General features: G+C 35.1%; 1 protein-coding gene across 4 annotated transcripts in view; it reads right to left on the bottom strand.

Annotated features, from left to right (window-relative positions):
- The window catches only part of LOC114143174 (CUB and sushi domain-containing protein 1), a 437,499-nt gene that overhangs the window by 98,592 nt on the left and 317,982 nt on the right, over positions 1 to 20,925 (bottom strand). For all 4 annotated transcript variants that reach the window (XM_028014977.1, XM_028014979.1, XM_028014978.1 and 1 more), the window contains exons 27-32: positions 17,721 to 17,847; positions 17,071 to 17,282; positions 15,185 to 15,376; positions 11,098 to 11,236; positions 5,100 to 5,287; positions 3,551 to 3,745 (exon numbers count right to left, since the gene is read on the bottom strand). In XM_028014977.1, the coding sequence (XP_027870778.1) occupies positions 3,551 to 3,745; positions 5,100 to 5,287; positions 11,098 to 11,236; positions 15,185 to 15,376; positions 17,071 to 17,282; positions 17,721 to 17,847 (1,053 nt within the window). The remainder of the gene's footprint in view (positions 1 to 3,550; positions 3,746 to 5,099; positions 5,288 to 11,097; positions 11,237 to 15,184; positions 15,377 to 17,070; positions 17,283 to 17,720; positions 17,848 to 20,925) is intronic.

The raw sequence follows: 20,925 nt of genomic DNA, 5'->3' as shown, positions 1-20,925 counted from the left end.
AAAATCCAATGTGGAAATGTAGTCACAGGAGTTGGGGAGCAAAATTGGTTACATTCTTCTGCTTTGACTTTGTGAAGTAGCTTATAGACTTCCTCTAAACTGAAGCAACCATTCTATAATCTATTAATGTATGTGGATGTGCAAGCCACACAATTACTAAAGCTGAAATTAACATGGTACAAAAAATGTTTACGATCTTTTTCAATTCTGAAATCCTTAAAATTGTGAAATACATTTAAATTGGTACACTAAATAAGCTTACTTGCAGCTATTTTCCTGAATAGGACTTTTTAATAGTACTGGTGGTTTAGATGGTCCTGTGTTGCTTATTGTATGGTAGCCTCACTACTGTCAGTCTGCCCCAGGGTCGCTGTGGCTACAACGTATCTTACCACAATTAGCATATCAATGTGTGTTTGAATGGGTGAACGACCATTCATAATGATTTTGATATCAACTCTGTATCCTTTACACATCATATAGCTACATATTTTTTTGCTTTCTCCTCCATTCTTATTGCAATACCTGTTGCAGTCAGATTATAAACTAAAGAGATTGGAAATTAAAAAGACCAGGATCTCTCCGTTAGCTTAGAGCACTGGGATTGCCCTTTGATGACAAGAGTGCTGGTTTGACATTGTTCACAAACAAAAGCACACAAGCTCCTTCTCTCCACACACTGAAAAAAGAAAATCCAGCTTAAAAAATATTGATATTTATTTTTTCAACTGATCTAATTAAGTTTATCCAAGTAAATATATCAAGTGTATTAAGTTGTTATGTTAAGCAAATATAACAACATCATAAAGTAAATTTGAAAAACTTAATTTGATTATATGTAACAGATTAACTTTTCTTTTTTTTTTTAGTTGGAGCTCCATTTCTCTTTTCATTGCATAAGGCCATCTTTCTTAAAACCTACATGAATAATTAAAAAGCTTGTTTTGACTGTCTGGGTATCTCAATTTAACAGCTTGTTAAATATTTTTCTATTAAAACTTTGGCAACAAGTTTCTGACTAATTGCTGTCTCATAAGTAAGTAAACATTTAATTTCAAATTAAGTCACAAAAATATTAAAAGAGTAATGTGATGAATCTAGACTAAATATAAAGAAATTTGATATTTTATCCAACAAAATCAGAGCCTATTTTTATATTGATCTCTTTTGAGATCTGCTTATATGCAAGTTTGTTTGCTATACCAGGTTAACCATCTTGTCAGAATCGCAAACTCACCGCATCTATGATACATATAGCACAAGCAAGCCTGATCTACAACCAACACAAAAACAAGATTGTTGTGTAATGCATATACATAATTTGGTTGTGTCTCTTAGCACATGCATGTGTTAAGTATATTGGCATTAGAGTGTATTTTATGACATGTTTACCATACAGCCAGAATTGTATAGATACCATATCTAACTAATACTGTGAAAGTAAAGGCCTATGACATTATCAGATATAAGATTAAATCTTTCTGCTGAATCTAATCTATCTGAAGTAGAAACAAAACTGTACTGCCTCTATAATGAAGCATTTCATGGCCTTATACATTTTGTACAAAAATCAACAACAGTGTTGAAAATGTATTACCCCATTTACTACTGCTAATTTTGAAGTGGAACTACAGATTAATTATCAATTTCCTCTTATGTACTTTATGTTCCTACAAAGGAACATAAAGTACAAAAGATCTCCTCTGTACTTTATGTTCCTTTAAAAATAAAAATACCACACTCAGCACTTAAGACAATTCAAATTTCAGACTGAGATCAATTTAAACTCCTTGTTTTATTTCAGTGATTACCTTCAAATAAGTAGTTTCACACAAAAAGGCAAGACAAAACTTTGTAAATCCTGTATTGGTTGGTTAACATCTATATGTGGCAGCTTTTTTCCACAGAATGAATGAATGACTAAATAAACAAACAGCAACAACTAACAGAGCAGATGAAATGAAATGCCTGATGGGATTTTTTTTTCTTGCAGTGTTACCCACTGCTGTTCCAAAATTGCATTTCAGAGTGCAATTACACCATCTTTATTCTCTCCTTCTCCCACTTCCAACACCCTTTACTACTCAGACATTATTAAACAGAGCCTTCATAGAAGAGTTATGAAATGATTATGAGCTATAAATAAGAAGCAGTACGTGTTAATCTTAAAATGTCTTCTACCTTGCTTTTTTGAAATTTATATCTAGGAGGTATTTTGGGAAGTCTCTGCATTTCAATTTCCTCACACACACGCATAAAGGCAAATACCCAGCTTTAATGGGACTTTGGCAGGTGTCACTTTATTGCCTCCTTGAGCTGCCAATCAAATAGACAGCTTAGCCTGCAAGACCTGACCAACTCTGATAACACATACTCACACACAGGCAGGATGGCAATCCTGAACCAATAAGTCTCAGATTGATTTCAACAAGTTTCAACAATCAGTCATTGTAAATTGGCATGACACTGCTATCTAAATTGAGTTCCCTGTAAACCATGTAAGTATTGAGAGTGACATGTAATTTACCACTGCTGAAAAATTGAAAATGTAAATGTAGGTGGGAAAGTAGCATAACGAGGTTCTTACTGTTAACTGAACTGAGAAAATGTACTCAAAATGTAAAATTCACAGCCAAAGTGTTGGATGTCAAGGTTGCTTATAATTGTTGCATCATCAAATACAGATTAAATGGGACTTGAATGTATTGTGGAGCAAATCCAAAGGATGTCAGTCCATCTTTAAAGATTATGTACAACAGTCTCTGAATGACTAACAATTTGTTCCTCACAATCTCTTGCCTTGTCAGCCATAAATGTGCTTGCCCTAGGAAGACAAAAATATATGGAAAAATCTGGTGATTTGGTTTACAGTTTAATTTTTGGTTCACACCCAGATATGTGTTCACCTGAAGCAGGATTTTAACCCTGCTGTTGAAGTCTCACATGGAACCTATAGGTGCATGTGATGGATGTATGCAAGCATTAATCATAATACTTCAGCATCAATCTACGTACATCAGGATAAAATGTTTGACAAGATTCCTGTTCCTCTGAATTCTTATTATCTCTAGTAAAGTAAATCTAATTGAATCTATGTAACCAGTTGCTGTCTCTTTTGTCACACAGCTGCCCTGTTCCTACATCTGTCCAGTAATCTATGTAGTTTACTTACTACAAGTCAAAAGATGTCTAAAGTATATTTAGTCATGATTATTTGAGATTTATTTAAGCACTTTATTCAGTCAAAGTTGCTGTATCATCCATTTTCTTCCAGGATTTAGTTTTTCAGCCAATATTATCATCACAGACCTACAATGTAAACTTAAAACTAAGATGCATCTTTTCCATTACATTAGATATGTCCTTTGAGAGTTATTTAAGAAACAAACAGACAACAAAACACTCTCACTTGCATTAGTTCAGGTTAAACACCAATTAAAACAATTTGATTACTGGAGTGACTTTCCACTGTGAGACTATTACCTATTCCCTTAATTAAATCCAGTAACCTTTGATTAAAAATAAAAGCATGATTTTGTGTCTATCTTACCTTTACATGATGGCAAGGCCTTGTCCCACACTGGTTTCCCATCATGCCCCATGACACACATAATGGTTTCACTACCCACTATTGTGTAGCCATGGTGACAGCTGTAGGACACCTGGGATCCTAGTTTGTAGTCATAGCCTGTCCGACTGGCATTCATGATGTTACCAGGGTCAAAACAGGCCTCTCTTGGTTTCTCTGTGGATGTGGAAGAATTAGGTGAGTTGGTGGACAAAAGTGCAAAATATTAAACATGACATTTTGACAGAAAGTGATAAAGTAGCTTAAATGTTTTTATTTGGCAACCAAATTTAATAACTTGTGTCAATAAATATTTGTTAATTGGGTTCTGATAAGTTCTCATTGAATTCCCTAACTTAATTAGTTTGTCATACATATATAGCTCCATGTTTGATAAATAAGAAATAATCGGGAGAAAAACATGAGTCAAACAAAAGTTGCAAAGTAAACAGAACAAAAATAAAAGAGCCATTGTGTATGTAGTTGTCAGTCTTCTTTGAACCGTTTTTCTGCATTCACTGCACAAAATAGTGACAGTATGAAATAGTCAGGCAGTGAGAAGTTTCAAGGCAAAAAGAGCTGAAAGTTGCAGATCATTAAGACAGTTTTTTAATTAGAGGGATGGCATATGAGAGGTAGTGAATAATGACAAAATCAAAAGCTTGAAAAGATGTTTGAGACAACAGAACCTTTTTACCAGATAAATGTAAATGGAGTGAGGGAAACGAGAAGAAACGAAGACAGGATTAGATAAAATTAATAAGTCTAGTCACAAGTAAGTCGAAGTTAGAGACTGACAAAAGGTATTAAATCATTAGTCACAATCAGTGGAGATAAACAACTCTTAGGCAGACATGGAACAACCTGCCCTTTCAGCCAAATACAGCTTCTCTCGTTAGTGGGCTTAAAATAATAAGAGCAGAGAGATTAAAATATTATCAGGTCTGCAAGACAGCACAACCTGCATTTGTGTATTGATATTTTAATCGCAGCACTTAACAAGTAGACAATTTAGTGACAATTACTGTTAGTGGTATTGTGTGCAGAAACACGCAAAGAGTCATGTAGTACATTTTATTTTCTGGACACGTAACACAGCATTGATTTGCCCTAACCAATAAACCCACCTGATAATCTCAATCAGTAGGGCTAGATGAACTCACCAATTGGGGTTTTCAGTTTAATTAGAATCACTGCTATGTTCAAACATGTTGTTTGTGATTATTGGTGCTGCCTTATCACTATCGGTACTATCTTTATTGAATACAATTAGAAAGTTTACTTCTGCTACAACTAACTACCTCTATTTCTCTTTTGTATTACAACTGCCCAGAATCTATTTAAGTCTCACTGTGCACTGTGAAATCACAACTACAGCTATATATTTCACAATACAGACTCTGCATCTTTTCAACTACTGGAGCTCACTCCAGTCAACAGGCAATTGCAAATTATTATATGAGCTATATGTTTAGGTCCCATGAACGTTACTCAAGCACATGTTAAATAGGAATTTTTAAGCTGCAATTACCTCTGTATTCAATAGCAAATCCAGACATTCCTAGTGATGCATCTGATCTGAATGCCAGGAAAAGACTGTTCCCGCTGCTTTCTATGCGTTCAGGGGCCTGGTTGCCTTGAAGACTTGCAAGGAGAGGCCCGTTTGAGTCTTCGCCTTCATAGATGTGCAGGAAGTCATAACTTGGCTCCATGTTGAAACTAAGGAGAAAAAAAACAAAAAATAACATTTAACTCAGCAACCTGGTTTTGGTTAAACTTTATTGTTCAGATCCATAATATCTTTCTGCAATTTAGAGCATTTGAGGACATGGTTCCCAAATTTCCAAACATTAACTGTGACAAGCAAAGTATTTCGGACTTTAGTTCAATCACTGGTTGCAATAAATAAACACATTATTTCAATGAATAAAACAAACATTTCATGAAACTTTTGCGTCTTTTAGGCATTTTGTTTTTGTCTTTTTTCCAATCACCAATCTAAACATGGCTGTCGCCTTAAGTAGACACATTGCATACGAAATGACACTTTTCACCACCTCACCATACATTTGTTCTGGTAGACACATCAGAGGTATTTATAACAGGTATGTCTTACGTCCTAACAGGCAGACATTTAGGTTGAATCTTTACAGAGGGCCAATGTTGTTTGAAATTCTGAATAAAATTTGATTGAAATATATATTGGTGAACAGCCACTTGCATGCTGCATGCATGTTTTGTCGCTGTCTCTAAAGTCTGAATTAAAAATCATGTGTTTTGGTGTAAGTGTACTGTGCAGGAAACAGTAACTCCTGCTGGTGTGGATTTTGGATTTGATCATGTTGCTGACCTTTCACATAAACACTATGCTCTGTGAAAGGATAAACATGAAAAACATTTGACATTGATCAACAATGACAAACTGATGCTACAAAATGCACAAAATAGTCTGTAAAAGGTTAATGTAACAATCTGACAACATGTACTTTCACTTTCACATCTCAAGATGTGTGTGCAAGTGTTTGAACTATACTCAAATATATGCTCAGACTGCTAAATCTAAACAACTCCAAACATTTGTCTTTAAGGTTTCAGTGGATCACACATGGACAGTATCTTTTTATCTTTGTACATGCATGAAGATATCTTGTCCATGAGAGTAAAATGACAAAAGTCCACATTTTGACACATACAAACCCACATTTGTTTTGAAAACACATATCATTACATCTATTTTTCTGTGGTGGTTTAAAGGCAAAATTATTTTCCTTTCTATGCAAGTATACCTTTCTAAAAGATAATGGAAGAGGTATTGGTTGAATTTAAAATTTGGAGCTGCAAATTCATAAAAAGCATGGCATTTGCGGAACAAAGAAATGTTTGTTGTACAATATGAAACAAAATAATAGCTCTCTAACGAGCAATTTGTGCATTTGCTAAAAATCTAATTTCAGATAATCTACTTGTAGTTAGAGTTGAATAATAGAAAAGCAACAAAGGCAACATTTACGATATGGTTGACAATAGGAAGTATTGTGAGAAACATAAAAAATGCAGTAAACCAAATATACTGAAGAACTTTTGAACATATTCCTGGGTTGTAATCCCGTTTCTCAGGTACCAAATTTTGGTTTGGTAAAGTAAATGTTTGAGTTGATCCAGAAAACAAAAATTTATGTTCTGTTTTTCTCACTAACAGAAAATTAGCTAAATTTGTATTCATGTTTTCATTTGAAATATATTAAACAGTGTTTTATAAGCAATTGTATGTATAGAAATATAAGCTATTGGAAAAATGTAGGGCATTATTTGCTGTTTCATACATATCATTTTAATCAACTTAGCACACACATGCACGGCCCTACACACCCCGGCACATGCACAAAAACATTGGACAACTCAACATATGCAGATGTTACCAAAGTTAAAGAAAGAGCATGGAGTATTCCATTCTAAGACCTGTGTTTCTATCGGGTACTAAATGGGCTTAACTGCACCTAAGCCTCCTTTCCACAAAAAAAAAAGCATTAACCGATCCATGCTAATACCTTGTGCATTAGTGATGCATTCGGGGTTGAATACCAAAGCTGCTAAATGTCATGAAAGGAACATGGAAATCTCACTGGGAAGAAATGGAACAGCGCAATAATCTCCCATGACACAAGAATAAAACAACAGTCAATTAAAACTTGAAACCTAGTTGTGAATTACAGGCTGTTAATCAAAGTGTAGAAATTTAAATTAAATTTCAATATAATTAATTACATGCTCTGGGAAAAAAAAGTAGATAGACACAAAAACTGGTAATAATATCCATTACAAGTGTTCACTTGAAGTGTGTATTTCTAAAGCACATCTGTTTAATTTTCTTTGCTTTGCATGGAAAAAAACAGGGTCACATGTGGACAATCAAATGAATTGAATGAGCTTGGTTTATTATCGAAGTGAGAATTAACTTGATTTACAAAAAAGGAACATGGTAAAAAGAAAATCTGAGCCAGTAGTAATTAGGTTAAAATGTCTTTTCTGTTTCATGTGTGAAATACATTTAAAAAAAATAATAACAAAGAAGTCTTATGCAACACATAAAGCAAAGCCAAAACAAAATGTAAAATAAAAGTGTCTCAATGTCACATCAGCAGGGATTTATCTTTCAAGCTGCAAAACATGAAGTCAAAATTGGGTCATTTTTCTCCTTTGGCAATCTGTGGAAAGTCGTCTTTGGTTTTATCTGCTTTGCTTCATTTGAAGATCCAAGACTCACTTTGATGAACTACTGACTGGGACTTAAAACATTCACCAATGTGCAGTAATTAGCAATAAAAATGTAAATAAACAATACACGAATACATACATACAGATATACACTCTGCACAGGGGTCTTGGTTTTTACCCAAAAACCAGGATGAAACATTGTTGCTATGTTTTCCACAAGCGGGAAAATATTTTTAATTTACCTGAAATTAAAAAAATATTTTTAATTTACCTGTTACTTTTCTGTTGTATCATTCTCTGAGACTGAGCTTGCTTTGTGGATCTTATGGCCAGTGTGACTAAAACGTTGTTTTGACACTACCATGGTAACTTATGTAGGAAGAGGATTTCAAAGGAGCTTTTAAGGCAGATGTAATGCCTTTAAGCAGCGGTCCCTGAGGAGTGAAGAAAACTTCTCAAAGACTAGGTTATTAGTTACCTTAATGATCTTACACTGCATGTTATTTAACATAAACTGTGCTTGATCTCTCAGGAGACAGATCTTTCTTGATTCAGTGAGGGTCCATATTAAGCCAGGATATCTACAAAAATGTGATTAAAAACATTAAATATTAAATATAAATAAAAATATTAATGGTGAATGGAAGTATTTTTGTTAGAACAAAATACATTTTAAAAACCCTAAATGTTTTACCTCTATTTTTTAAACTAATTTGGATTTAAAGACTGGCCTTATTGGTGGAATCACTTTGTTTATTCCTCATGTGCCTTATGTTTTAAAATTGAGAGGAAAAATTAGCCTATTGTTATTCGTCCATCCATCCACCCACCCATTCATATTTTAGTTGGTGTTTAAGTTTAAAGGTCCACTATTGAGCAAAATTCAGTTTTTGTATGTCCCTGTACTTCCATTTGGGTGTCTCCTGCTTCTAGAACCAGTCCAATAATGTATTACTAACCATATATAACTTTTCAGAAATTTTCAGACAGTCTTAGTAGAGTAATCATTGGTGTTGAGCAATCTGACGGCCAATGGGAGATAACCCTTTCTGAGTCTGGCTCTTCTACAGAAACGGAAAGTCCTGGCAGACACCAAATGGATGATTAGACCATGGAGAGGATGGAGAATTAATAATGATATAAGTGTTGTGGTTGTGGCTTGATGGTTGTTCAGGAGGCTCTGCTTTTTCTGCATCTGGGTTTGCTTTGGGGTGAAAGAGCTATGGTTTACCACTGTGAGTCTGCTTGAAGCTATATTCATGTGTCTGAGGTGCTAATGTAAACACTGCGTAGGGAGGGCTAGGCCAGCTGCAGCTTATTTGCATAATCGAGACATGGCCCTAAAACAACGCATTCCATATGAGCTCAAAACAGGCACAACTGATTGGGTGAAATCTCAAAATGCAAGGATGATTTTGAGTATTAAATGTAATGAATAAGTTTTGTGTAGCCCCGATATCTATTATGCTTGTTTAAGGAAGCGTAATAGTGGACGCTTTCGTGTCTTCAAGCTATGTTCATGTTTTCAGTGGAAGATGATCTGTAAGTTTGCTTAATATAACTTCATACACACCTCAATCTTTTATGTAGCATTGTGTGCTCCTATACTGTTAAACAGGGAATTATAGAGAAACCACTGATAAAAAAAAACTGAATCATCATTTATTCCATCATCTTTTTCATCTTTGCATAACGTGTTCTAAATCTATTTTTATTTCATACATGACATATCACCAAATCAGAGAATGGATAAAAAAAGAACAATTTAGAAATTATTTTGAAGTTAAATGGTTAGGATAGAGCCTAACATTTTTGCAGAGGTGGGTACTAACTTGTCACATTTAATCACATGCATTTTTTGAGTAACCTTTAAAAAAAATCTTCAAGGAGTAGTTTTAATGCACACTACATTTTACTACTAGAGTACATTTATTTTGAAGAAATTTAATTTAAACTAAAGTCTGGCTAGTGTTTGGCTAATCTATCCACCTTCAATCACTTTACTAAATGAAGAACAAGCATATTTTAAACAGAAATACACCACAGACAGACACTCTTCCAGTTTATGTGAAAGTGAGACTTATTGTATACGCACAAGGAAGCATCTTGGTTTTAATATTGTTTTTTATCTTAGGCTTGTTAAGCCATGTGGAAGTTCAGTGAATTTACAAAGAAAACTATACATTGTCACTGCAATGTTGGTTTCAAAAGCTTGTAAACCAACAAATCTAAAATAATTTGATTTGGAAATTATTTTTCAGCCTGAATTTGTTATTTTGTTCCCATTGTTCCCTAGAACAATTTCACAATCCCAAAAGAAGGGTATAGGAGATAGGTAGGCAAGAAAAGAAATCAACTAAGATCTACTCAGGAAAAAAAATATCTGTAGTTTGCAAAATTACCTGTCTGACTTGTCAGTAATTTTAAGCAAAGCTGCTGTTATTATGCTTTACTTGCTAAATCTCCAGAGCTTTAAATTATTCCAGCAGAGCCAGCATTTTGCATCAAGAACAGCACAATAGTCCTGTCAGAAGTACCTAAGAGGTAAAAAAGGCCATGTATTAATTTGCAACTACAAGTGGTGTTACCTCACTTTTTTAAAAGAATAAATAAATTACTGTGATCAAGTACAAAATTATTTCTACCTTTGGCAGGTTTAGATTTCAAACTATTTTAAATCAACCAAGAAGGTTGTTTCTAATAGTAAATTAGACACGAATATCTCAAAAGATAACATGAGTAGCAGTTTAAATTTTTATAAAAATGGCACCTAAAAGAGGATCTTATCCCTTCCAATAATTAAAGAACAGAATTACCGTCACATTAATGAAACTCTTATGGTAATTGACAAACATATTTTTGTGTGTTTCAATAAATGTTTTGACAATATCTTGGTGAGCTGCATGTCTTTCAGGTTTTTGCCTTCACCTTGATCTTTAGTTTCCTCTGCTAAAGATCTTTAGCTTCCTCTGCTGATTGTCTATTGCATTGAAGTTGGGACTCTGGCTGGACCTTTCCAAAATCTTCATATTACCTCCAGTAAGTAGAAAAATGTTGATGAATTAAAAGACTACTATAAGTTCAATCGACCATGAATAATGTTGAACTTAACTGTAAAGCAAAGGTGGTGGTCTGAGGAAATAAGTAAAATATTAGGAAAACTTCTGCATCTCATTAAATTTTTTCACATTTTCTAAATTAATGGGGCTATGGAGATTTTTTGTGAAGAATTCCTCTAAAAAGACACACAAGGAGCGCCAAGCGTTCCAAAATACATAAATGACACCTGAAATTACAGCAGAATATCAACTTACCTTTTGAAGATAAGGGCAATGACAAAGTCAGGATTGACTCTGATTCTCCAGTCGCACTCTTTCCCAGGAGGGTAAGGCTGAGGGTAGTTCGGAGACAGAATCACACCGGAAGGACCACTGACATTACCCCCACAGGTCGCTGGAGAAATAAAGAATAGTAGGAGAAAGAGAAAGAGATGATTAAGGTCTTGAATTTTGTTATTTGGCAAGATAATAAGCCCTGGTTGTGCACTAACTTTCCCCACAAGGAAGAAAGAGAGGAAATGAGTTAGGTATACAGTACAGAAGAGGTTTGTTAAAGAAGAGAAAATCACACCTTGAAGACAAATATTACCTCCACAGGTGGTTGTAGATTGTGAAACAGCGTAAGAGAGAGACAGATGGTGAGATTTAGTTACAGACTGTGGGGTTAGGGGTAGTTAGGGTGGGGGGAAAATCACCCCTGGCAGTGCTGCGATTCCACATTAAGCCATGGAGAAGGGAAAAGATAATGTCAAGAGAGACAAAAAGATGCACTCAAGCAGCAATTTGTTTATGTGAAATAGAAGTTTATAACATGCCGAGGTGTCTTCATGATGGCAGGCGTGTGTAAACAAATAATCATCATTGAAATAGTGGTAAACAGGGGTATTAACAGTTGCAAATTGCTGACAGACTAAACACCAGCACAATAACAGTCTACATTGGAGAATTGAGCTTGAAGGGGCGATAATATGTATTTTTCCGGGCACATAGTGCCATTTTATAGCACAATCATGTAACCATGTTACCTTCAATTGTTATAAAAATGTATACATCAAACATGACTTAAAGAGAAATTTGACTTGTAATTTAATACATTGAAATTGGCCTCTGTTTCTTTAAGAAGCTCATACTCCTCCTTCAGCATGTAGTCACAACAATGCTTCTCATTATACCTTTCACCGTTCTTATCAGTGTTGAACTGAGAAGTGGATCGTAAAATAAAGTCAGCACATGTGCAGTTCCACTAGGGGTTTGCTAATTGTTGAAGCCACTAGTCTGGAGGAGCTGAGAAGATAAGTGGAGGGAGAACTCTGTGAGGCGAAAGCTCGGCAGGAGAATGCAGCTCCAAGGAAGAGCTCTGGGTAAATAGATGGCCCTTTGTTTACACACCAGATATGTTTGTTGATGAAGGAATAACATTAGAACACGGTATAAAGTTTTAAAAAAAAGGTTGAATTTATATAATACCACCCCTTCAGGAGTTTGTAATGCGTCTTATGAGAAATCAAAACAAATGGATTCAACCTTCTGAGATGACGATGAAGCCAAGTGATGCAGTAAAGATGAATTTAGATTTAGTTCGCATTCTGAACCAACATATTCTGTTTTACTAGGTTATAAAGCAAACTCTTGCTCCACTCTTGCTCCTTAGTGTGCCAAACTCTTGGCACACTAAGGACATTCCCTTAGTGTGCCAGCTCAAAAAGAGAAAAAGAAAAGGAAGCTGAGCAATATAAGACAATCTGCATATTGCCTTGCTACAAGGACTCAGGTGATCAGGTCATTTAACAGGCTTACTGATGCTACTCATGATGCAATCTTAGCTATGGATGATGTCATACTTCCCTCTTGACTTTGAATGATAAAAAATTTAGAAGGTCAGGACATTTATGATAATCACTGTTGACTTAGCATTTACCTACGCTGATTGCATTGGCATAAAAAGTGAGCTCAGTGCAGCAAGTTATGAAACCTATATAAAAGCATTTTGCCTCTGCATCATTCTAATATATATATATATATATATATATATATATATATATATATATATATACATATATATATGTGTGTGTGTGTGTGTGTGTGTGTGAATTTATCTTGTCTTTTACATACATGTTTGTTTTTTCCAACATGTATGCATGTTGGAAAAACATGCATACATGTGTCTTAAGCTCTAGCTTTAAGCTCAAGCTCAGCTTGTCCTACATTTATGTAACTAAGATTTCTTATCTCTAGTTGAGTTAATTTCTTTCTAATAAACTCAAATGTGTTAGAAAAAGCTGCAGGGGGAGTAAGACACTAAAACATCGAACTGGATAAACAAACTGCCGCAGAATCCTGTGTATAAAGTGTAGAGCGGGGATGTTGGAGCTCACTGGGCTTCACTATAGCAGCAACTCTGCCAGGTGGTAATGATAAATGAGAAAGGAAAAAGGGGAAAGTAATCTAAGATTTTGATACATAAGTGTGAGCTGTTGATCTTTTTAATGGAAGTATCAAAGTTTTTACCTGATTTTTGAACTCTAGACATTTTGTCAAAAAGTTTCAGCAGTGGAGGCATTTTTGTGCCCCTTCACCACCTTTCACTGGGGTGCTATTCATTGTGACAGCCTACATCACTTCTTGGTATTGCAACCACAGTGCTAATGACAGAAAGCCTCTACAAAGTGTGGTGACAAGGGCAGAGGGAGTCACTGAAGTCTCAATCCTGTCTTTGGAGACCATTTCAGAGGATAGATTTAAGAAGAAAGCTCTCAGTATTGTCAAAGATTCTTCTTACCTTACCCATGGGTAGTTTAATCTCTTGCCAGTCTGGTAGAGGACAATGTATTTCTAAATTAAGAACAACCAGTATGTGCAACAACGTCATTCCACAGGTTGCTTGTTGCTCACCTCTTACAGAAGTTTAGCTGCAGCTATTTTATATGTCATTTAATTATAAAGATGTAAATATTTCCACTCTGCCACATATATTGTGGAGTTCAACAATGGCATATTAACATGTGCAAACAACTGTGTATTTTTATGCCTTTTTGCATAAAAAAGGCATAAATATCTAATATCTAATCTTATTTTCATGATATTAAAATATTTTTTAGATTTCCATTTAAACAGTAGTTATACTTCCTAGGTCCATCTTACAATTAATGTTTGGTCTCTGTAGATTTGTCAGGCTTTGCTACACTCCTGACAAAGTATTGACCTCCTTTTATCGCACTGCATTTTTCAAATTGTCATACAAATTTTAAAATTAGACAAAGCAGCCTGAGTAAATAAAAATGAGGATTTTATCTATGATTAACTTTCCCATCTTGGCAAAAATTAAATACACCCAACTGTGATTAATCACAATTAATCTAGCCACAAGATCAACAGTAAATAAATACCAGACATGTAAAATCCAAAAGCATGTACAATACAATCTGTCTGACAACATGAAGCACAGCAAAAGAGCTCAAAAAGTGACACATCACGCCCCAAGCAAAATAATTTCAAGAATGTATGAGAAACACAGAAAATAACATCTACGTTCTGGATACAGCCACAAAGCTATTCTTAAGAGTTAGAGACTCCTTCAAACTATAGAGAGCGCTGTTATCCACAAATGAAGGCATGGAACAGTAGTGAATCCTCCCATGAGTGGTCTGCCTTCAAAAATGACCTCAAAATCAGTTCAATCACTTATTTAGGAGGTGACATAATAGCCCAGAAAACTTCTGGAGAACTACAGCTCCCATGTCCCCCACTAGGTTCAGTGTTAATGTTTAAATAATAAAGAAAAATAGGAGAAAAATGGAATCCATAAGTTCCAAAGTCAAAATGAAAATTAGATGCTCTCCAAGACTTTTGGGAACATAGTCATTGTACTGGAATTTGGAGTGGCCTAATCAAAGTTTAGATTAAATCTAAAAAAATCTCCGTTAGAATCTTTCAACAGACTGTTTATGATTAGGAATGAGCTGAAATTCCTCCAAAGCACTGGAAAAGTCTCATCAGTTATTCACAATGTTCCTACTTACTATATTTGAATAGCTTTTCACCTAATAAATGAAATTATAATTTGAAAGATGCACTCTGTATTGATTCCGATTATCTTTGTTTGATATTAAATTTTCTGATGATCAAAAATATTTAAAAAAGAAATGAAGGAAGAAATATGAGCAGGAGCAATTTTTTTTCCCCACAGAACTATCTTCCCTTCTTAGCTAGAGAAGAAATTCTCTGCTTGGTATTAATGGATTTTATACATATTTCTAATATCATTGCAGTACTCTTTAATCTTGAATGTTCATGAAGTCTTTTGGCAATTAGGGTAATAATCTGCAGTATGCTTTACACTTACCCATACAGGTTGGTGGATCCGGCTGCCAATAGAACCTGTTATCCATTCGTACACATGTGATGGTGTCTTGGCCTTGCAGCTGATAGCCTGGGTCACACTGGAAGGTCATGCTGTCACCAGGCTCTTTACTGTCTCCATATCGAGAACCGTTTACAGGGATACCGGGGTCATTGCAGGATGTTGCTGTTGTGGCTGCAAAGTAAAAAGAAAAAAAAAGAAGAAGAAATATTGGTAACTGGCATATTCTCATCAAATTTTACTGAATTACAGTGAACCCTCGCTATATCGCGGTTCACCTTTCGCGGTCTTGCTGCTTCGCGGATTTGCATTGTGCATTGTGTTCTGCATTCTGATTGGCTGAACAGTCTCTCCGCTTCTTCTCTACCTGTGTGTCAATAACTTTGCGGGTAATATGTACACGTACGTAAAACAGCTTGCCAGATTTAACATAATCGATGGTGGCATGTCGGTTTATAAGAATTCTTTTGCCCAGAAGAGAAAAAAAGCGACAACAACTACCGATAACTATGTTCTTCTCTCGAAAAAAACACACTTGCACTGCATCCTTCAATAAGTTACTTACCCTGTTGTCTATAATTACAATCATTTGCTAAATATCAGTCAAACGGCATTTTATGCTGCAAAGCTTTAAAAAGAATTAGACTTTTGGGGCAAATGCCAGAGAGTGTATTACGTAACATTGTAGTATTATCATAGGCTAGATTTTTTGAAGATCTACCAAGTAAAATAGCATGGATTGATAGATGGATCCTCCATTACAAAAAACAATATCAATCCACCATCACAAATAGTCACTTGTTAGTGTTTTACTCAAACCTACATCTTCAAAATTATTTAATAAATCTTAAAATATATGTCCAAGCTGTACTAGTTTACTTCTTTTGTCAGTTTAATGACCATAGTATACAGAAGACAAGACAGGATAAAACTGTAGGGAAGGTCGGTTGTAATATTAATTGAATCCAAAAACCTTTGCCTATTTAAATAAGTGCGATGCTTTACTAAATCAACATGGAGGTAAATATAAGGAATCATTACCATAGTAATGGAATAGCAGTCCTTTGATTACCATGTCAGGGTGTGTAAATATTTATTGTTATAAATTTGGGGTGAATGGGGGAATGCAGAGGAGAACAAGAGATAAAACGTACTGAGTGTAAATATTCATGCTGTGTTTTACAAATGACAGCCTTGTGCATCCGAGTACTGTTCACAATAAATGACACAGAGGCTTACAAAGAGTAAGCAAAGTTGTACTGGCCAATGAAAATGTATGTGAGAGTACAGGAGTTGTGAAAATATATATATATATATATATATATATATATATATATATATATATACACACTGTATATACAGTATATATATATGCCAAACCTGGTGAGTTTCAGATTCACCATAAGACTCTACATAATATTAAAATAAATCTTGTAGTTCCTTTATTTGAAAGCATAGTCTGCTTTAAGGAGGATGTGTTATATCCAAAATTGAACCATAGGTCTCAGGAGGCTCCCCTCAGTAGTCTACTTAACATGCCTGGGTCTCCTGGTGATGCATTAAATGTCTCATTTGGTTCTCTAACTGGAGGTTTTCCAGAAATCCTATTATATATTGTATTAGTGCTATATTAACTATTATATTTCTAATGTAAATTGGGTTTGTAAGATAACCTAAAGCTGCTTGAGTTTGCTAATTAGGTAATGAAATTGCTAAGTCAGTAATTGGTTTTTCTTTATAGAGAAGAGATATAGGTCATAAATTACAGTAGATGGTAAACTCCAGTGATTTCATGAGGCCATGATACATTTTCAGTTTAATTCAAGGCCATATTTTTGATGAGTCCAACTTAAATTTAAGTTTCTTACTAGAGAACTGTATAGAAAATCCTTGTTTGCTGATAAAATAATCAGCATCAAACTGTAGAGTAAGGATGTTGAAAGTCGAGTGGCTATCTTCAGGCAAGGCTGGACCAGACCATTCTTTCAACAGGATCCCACCGTCTGAAGAGCCAGATGGACCATCCCAAACTCTCAAAATATCATGGCCAACCTCAGTGTCAAAGACAATGAAGTGGAGGCTGAAAAAACACACAGAGGAAAAATTATTTTAACAAAAATGAAATGAACAAGAGACACACTCATAGCATGTGAGTACGCATACCTGTCAGCAGCTACCATAATGTGTTGAAAAATGCAATGGTGGCATAACAAAAAATGAAGAGCACTCTTAAACACAGCAGTGGCTTTGAAAGTAAAAAAATTCTTATTAATGAAGATAAAAATTACTGACAATCTTCTTAGTGTTTACCCTTTTAGCTTACTACTATTACCCCTACTGACTGGCTGGCTGTGAACAGCCAGAAGGCAGAATCAAGAAACCCAACAGTTAGCACACTTGCTTACATTCTTCAGCACTCGTTCTTTTTTATTTATTTATTTCTAGTTTCCTCAATTTCAGTATAAATTGTGCATGTTGCATGAGTGTGACACAGCATACACAACTGCTTTATAATCACCTGATAGTCTTGCCTGTGTCTGCCTCTATAGTCCAGGTACAGTGGAGGTTGTTGTCATATGGAGCCGGGTATCCAGGGGAAAGAATCCGTCCCGACACTGCTCCAGTTATGTGACCTCCACACTCCGCTACAAGAACAGCACAAAGAAAGATTATTTTTGAGTTAGAAATTTCTAAAGTAAAGAAGATAAACAATACTTTAATAACAGAAAAATACAACTGTGTCAAATATATGTGTATTTGCCATTTGCCAGAAGATTTGCAAACACAAATAGCAAATAAGCAAATAAGCATGAGTTGCTAGCATCACATGCTAGCAACTCATTTAGCAGAAAAATGTAGGCATCTGGATACAGTGAAGACAATTTCTAAGGATAAAAATGAACATCAGAATGAAAAGAAGATTAACTTTGGTCTGGTTTGAGTAGTTTCAGAGACTGCTGATCCACTGAGAGTTTCTTGTGCAACCATCTTGAAAAGTTTACAGAGAATGGTCCAAAATCAAGAAATATCCAGTTAAGAGTGGTTATGTGGAAAAAAATTCCTTGCAGACTGGCTTGAGTTGAGAGAAAGACAACAGTAGCTCAAGAAACCAACTGTTACAGCCCAAGTATGTCTAACGCTACCTCTGAGCAGTAGTACAAAACCATAGTGAGGCCACTCCTGTCAGCCCCAAAACAGAAAATTGAGGCCAAAATTGGTCATTAACAGGTTGCTAAAATGTTGCCTGGTTCAATGAGTCTAAATTTCAGTTTTGTCATTCAGATGGTAAGGTCTGAATTCAGCGTAAACATCATGAATCCACAGCATGGATCCATCCTGACACTAGCTACTGTATTCTGGTTGGTGGTGGTGTTGGCATTGTGTGTTCTCTTGACATATTTTGGTCCTTTTATTACTTTTGTTGATCGTGTCCATCCCTTACCGAGAACAGGCTATTCATCTTTTAAAGATGAATAGCCATGTCACAGAGATCATTTTCTCTCAAACTGGTTTATTAAATATGATAATGAGTTGACTGTCCTAAATAGGCTTCCACAGTCACCAGTAGTGATGGGTCTGGCAACACCGATGCGTCGGTGCATGCGTCAAGCCCTTAGACAAAACCCCGTGTCGGTGTTGCTTTCAGCAAGTCATGTGACCGATACAGGAACTGTTTCAAAATGACACTGGTGCGCCAAATTGTGTTTACAAGGAAGCGAATCTGTCAACGGGATGCATTTGCCAAAAATAATTCTTGATCTTTTACGGTACAGTGTCAACTATGGAGCCTCAAGGCAAACGAAAGGTTTCGTAGTTTGGGACCATTTTGATCTTACATCAGAAAATAAGGTATTGATTATCATTTGGTTGTTGTTTCATCCGGTTCTTTTCAGTTTCTGCTTGGTTTATCTGAATCCAAATTCAGCTGAAATTGACTCTTAGTTTACTTTCACATTATGTTCTGCAAGTTAAGTGTTGCATATGTTTGACAGAACTGTCTTATTTAAATAAATTCACCTCCTCAATGCTGAGGCATTATAGAGCCAGGCATCAGAATGAAGTCCCAGATACACCTAGGATAAACTCAGGTATACAGCCATTCTACAAATTACTCAGTTGCTTTTTATAAATTATTTCATATAAATGTATGGTTTACTTAATTTTTTTCTACAGCAGGAGAAGTTGTGTCAAAAAAGCGTAACAGACTAAATTTCAAAATGTTGGAAAAACTAATTTTTTTAGTGAAAATTTGTGGGGGAAAAAAACAACAACAAAAACAGTCCACAAGCATCCTTATTCCAAACACGGTCACTTAAATTTTCATCACTTGGTACATGTTCACAATATTTATTGACTGTATCGAAGAATATCAAATATATTTTGAATTTAACTGAAGATATGACATAATACAATATACAATAAAATACAATGACTTAAATCTTATTGTATAGACTAGGTCATTAAATCAGTCTGTCAATTATGTTGCCTGTAGGGATTTTTAATGTCCAGCAGGTGTCAGTATTCAGTGACGCAGTATCGACACAGTATGAAAACAGTTTTGCTATGAGTCGAAACGCTTCATGACGCCTCATTTACCCATCACTAGTCACCAGATCTCAATCCAACTTATTGTCTTTGTGAGTTGATGGAACAACAGATTCACATCTCTGATGTGCAACTGAAATATATGCAGCAATTGAATGATGTCATCATACCAATAGGGACCAAAATCTCAGAGAAATGTTTCCAATGCCTTCTTGAATTTACAGACCTATTCAATAAATTAGAATATTATAGAAAAGTTAATTTATTTGAGGAACTCTATCACTAAGTGAAACACATTAATTATGTCTTTATTTCTGTTAATTATGATATTCTGTTCACAGTTAACAATAATATGACCTTTAAAATTAGAATATAACATCACATCAATAAAAATACTATCTTTAAAATCAGAAATGTGGGCTTAATGAAAAGTATGATTAACACCTGCTTAAATATTGTCAATTTTCAAAAGGTACTTTTAATCTGACAAACGAGCCTCAGGAGAATTGCATAATATACAAACTGCTCAGGCAGTTCTGAAAGCAAAATGGGGAGCATCATTTTGCTAACCAGGTAAAACCAAAACAAAGTAGCCAGTGAGTGTATGTTAATAAGTTTAGGTCATCTTCCATTAAGTGAGCGGTGTGTCAAAATCTAACACTTCAGGTCCAGGAAGTTAAGCGGTCTCGTATATAAAGAGATATGCTTTACTATTTTCCTGGAAATAAATGTAAGGTGTGAAGGTTGGGTTACATGGTAATCAGATTTTTTAAAAAAATGCTTAATTCATTAGATCCACCTTGGTTTTGTATTTCAAGGTTAGTGAAAAATTTTGAGGCCTGTTGTCCCATAAGAATTATTCCATATTGTTTACAAGTCAGGGGAAAAAATGCTGCTTCAAGCACAAGTGAGACATGAGTCTTATCTTATTCTTTGGTTATTTTTAGTCTAAAGGCAAAGGGGAAAATACTGGAAGGCTGCAGGCAGATTCAAAATCATAGATATTGTACACAAAATCCTCGGTGGCTCATTGAGCCAGCAGATCCCTGCTGATAAGAAAACCGTTTAGTACAGAGCAGGCTTTATGTATGTGTGTTCTGTGTACTTGCATCTTACTACCCTACAACCTACAATACCATGACAACCTACTTTCTTTGCATTACCTTGGACAGGATGTA

Source organism: Xiphophorus couchianus, chromosome 4 (genome assembly GCF_001444195.1).
Source record: "Xiphophorus couchianus chromosome 4, X_couchianus-1.0, whole genome shotgun sequence".
NCBI classification, from domain to species: domain Eukaryota; kingdom Metazoa; phylum Chordata; class Actinopteri; order Cyprinodontiformes; family Poeciliidae; genus Xiphophorus; species Xiphophorus couchianus.
This window is presented reverse-complemented; position numbering and strand designations above follow the sequence as displayed.